This window comes from Cariama cristata, unplaced genomic scaffold (genome assembly GCF_000690535.1).
Source record: "Cariama cristata isolate BGI_N322 unplaced genomic scaffold, ASM69053v1 scaffold1862, whole genome shotgun sequence".
NCBI classification, from domain to species: Eukaryota; Metazoa; Chordata; class Aves; order Cariamiformes; family Cariamidae; genus Cariama; species Cariama cristata.
In genome coordinates, this window is record NW_009605293.1 from 1,073 (window position 1) to 3,802 (window position 2,730).

The 2,730-nt window shown below is 58.2% G+C and overlaps 1 protein-coding gene across 1 annotated transcript in view; it reads left to right on the forward strand.

The window, feature by feature from the left end:
* RADIL (Ras association and DIL domains) overlaps positions 1-2,730 on the forward strand; it is a gene marked incomplete at its 5' end in the record, with an annotated part of 9,130 nt that overhangs the window by 699 nt on the left and 5,701 nt on the right. The window contains 2 exon segments of the mRNA XM_009695877.1: positions 1,176-1,336; positions 2,061-2,173. Of these exon segments, the coding sequence (XP_009694179.1) occupies positions 1,176-1,336; positions 2,061-2,173 (274 nt within the window).

Below are 2,730 nucleotides of genomic sequence, written 5' to 3' on the forward strand. Positions count from 1 at the left end.
TGGTCAGGGTGATGCTCGTGCCCTCCCCTTCCCCCTGGTTTTCATTTTGCTTTCCCCTTTTCTCCCTGCCCAGGAACGGACGCGGGAGCTGGCCGAAAAGCAGTCCCAGCAGTAAGTGCGACCTGCCGCCCTGCCTTGTTTTGCCCCAAAACGGGGAGAATTCAACCCTCTTCTTCCTCCATGAGCGAGGGGAGTCTGTGGCTGGCTAAAACTCCCCTCCCAGCCTGGCGGCACCAATGCACGCTGAATTTTCCTGCTAAATCCCATGCGTTCAGCTCTCTGGTCCTTTCACCATGGTGCCTGCAAGGCCCCTGCTTGGGAATATGTGGGGCTGGAAAAGCAGGCGAGCTCGGGAGGGAATAGGACCTGCAGCAGCTGTGGGGTCTTCTCCGATCCAAGACGTGGCCAAGGCTTTGCACATGTGCCTTCAGCATCACCGAGGGACGTAGCAGGGATGGCCCTGGTGCAGGGTCTCACCCCACTCATGCTGAAGACCCCCCCGGTGGAGTGGGGATGGGGCTGGCGTTGCATGTGTGCATGCAGGGATGGTGGCACGGGGTGTGCCGGGGTGGGGAGCACCGCTTTGGGGCCATCACAGCAGTGTGGGGGGGTCAGCTTCCCAGCCATCTCCAAAATCCAGGCTCCAAAGCAGCATCTGGAGAAACTGTTGGTGCTTGCTGTGAGCTCTCCTTTAGGACGAGCTCCAGGGATGCTTCCCAGGCCTTTCCTACAGCAGGAAAAAGCAGTTCAGCAGTTGAGAAACTTCCCAGATGCTTTTTATTTATTTTGTTTTATTTTTGAACAGCCCAGTTCGGGCGGGCTGGGTTTAACTGTCCAGAGCTGGCAGGAACAGCACATACTTCTTGGGGAGAGCTGCTCTCCAGCCATGAATATTAACTGCAGTTCAGCTGTATGAGGGGGGAGTCTCCCCCAAAAGTGGCACCCCACAAAGGCCAGGTGGCTCTCAGCCACCTTGGTCCCCACAGGGTCCCCTTTGCCATTCCACAGAGCCAGAACCATCAGATTTTTGCTTGTAAAGGGTCTTCCTAAGCGGGGTGCTGGGCTTGGAGATGAGGGGATGCAAAAGTTCTCTGACATTGCCCCAGGCTGGCTGTTTTCTCCCCAAAAGCTTGAGTGGGGATGCCAAGGAGCAGCAACCTGCTGTGTCTCCCCAGCCAGGACCCTGCCACCCTGTCCCGCTTCACCATCACGGACCTCCTCCCGGACCTACAGCACATCCTCTTCTGGATGGCCAACGCCATCGAGGTCCTCTACTTTGTCCAGCAGAAATCGCCCACCTACATCCAGAGCATGGAGGAGGAGCTGGATGTCAGAGGTAGGGCTGGATGCGCCATCCTGCTTGTTTCACCGGCCGGAGGGACTTTGCTAATCCTCGGTTACAAGCGGTGGTCAGTGCCCCCGGGATGCTCCTTTAACCCCCCGTAATCCTCATCAGCAGGGACATCTCCGCGGTGCAGGCTGGGGTCATCTGTACGAGAGGAGCAGCCTCGCATCGTGCCATGGTGCTGCTTGGCTTCAGGGCCAGGTTGTGTTGAGTTCGCAGCTGAGCTTCCCCTTTCCACCCCAGCAGCTTGTGGTTAATGCCTGCGGGGGGGTGGCTTTTTGCCCACCCCGGCTGCTGTGGGGGCACCTGGATTTGCAGGCAGCCCTGCAGAATTGCTCACTGGTGAGCCTGTATTAATGCTAGCAAAACAAAAAAAAAAAAAAAAAAGGAAAAAGGGATTAAATCAGCCTCAAAAACCTCCTGGTCTATGCAGCAAGGTAAAATGTCCGTAGGACAGACAGGCTGTTGGAAGGAGGGGTACAGCCCTGGGCTGCCTGCGGGGCTGTGCTGCCCACAGCGTTGTGAGCGGTGGGAGATGGCCGGCGGGCACTTTCTGGGGCTAAAGGAGCCTCTTTACTCCTGTTGAGGGATGCTGCGGGGGTGATGCCAGTCTGGGAACACTAATAACCCCCACCTTGGGAACCTGGGGAGCGGCCAATTCGGCTTGCCTTGCTGCTGCAGGTTTGGTCCCCTCATCCTCCTCTCTACGCCGTAGGCTCCAAGGAGTCTCTGTTCTCCTCGACCATCACAGCCAGCGAGGAGGCGATGACGGTGCTGGAGGAGGTGATCATGTACACCTTCCAGCAGTGCGTCTACTACATCTCCAAGGTACGTGCTCCCCGGGGAAGGCAGCAGCATCCCACAGGGCCAGCACGAGCATCCCCACCAGCGCTCTCGGGCTGCACTGGAGGGTTTTTTGTTTGTTTGGTTGGTTTTTTTTTAAGCTTTTACTCTTTGGCCATTGCATCACACCAAGGTGTTTTCCTTTGGGCTGAAATGCCCCGATTTTTGGTCACAGCCCAGGAAAAGTATTGGATTACTGCAGCGTGTTTCCCTGCCTGCAGTGCGGCGGCTCAGGGGAGGCGTTTGGGGAGAGCTGCTTGGCTCTGGCCAGCGCGGCATAATGGTGCGATTCAGGGCGTGATGGAAAGGGGCCCCTGGACCGTCGTCGCTGGGCGGCGAGAGCTGGGCGGCCTCGGGAGCGGGGAACAGAGCGGGCAGTGTGAGGCAGGAGAAAGGCTGCTGTGTGCGGGACGGCTCTGCCTGTCCGCTGGCATCGGCATGCGGGGACGCAGGGGTTGCTCCAGCACCCTCCTCCCCAGCACCCTCGCCTCTCCCTTAGCCTTGGCGGCAGTGGGGTACTAGGTGCTGCTCTTCCATTTAAG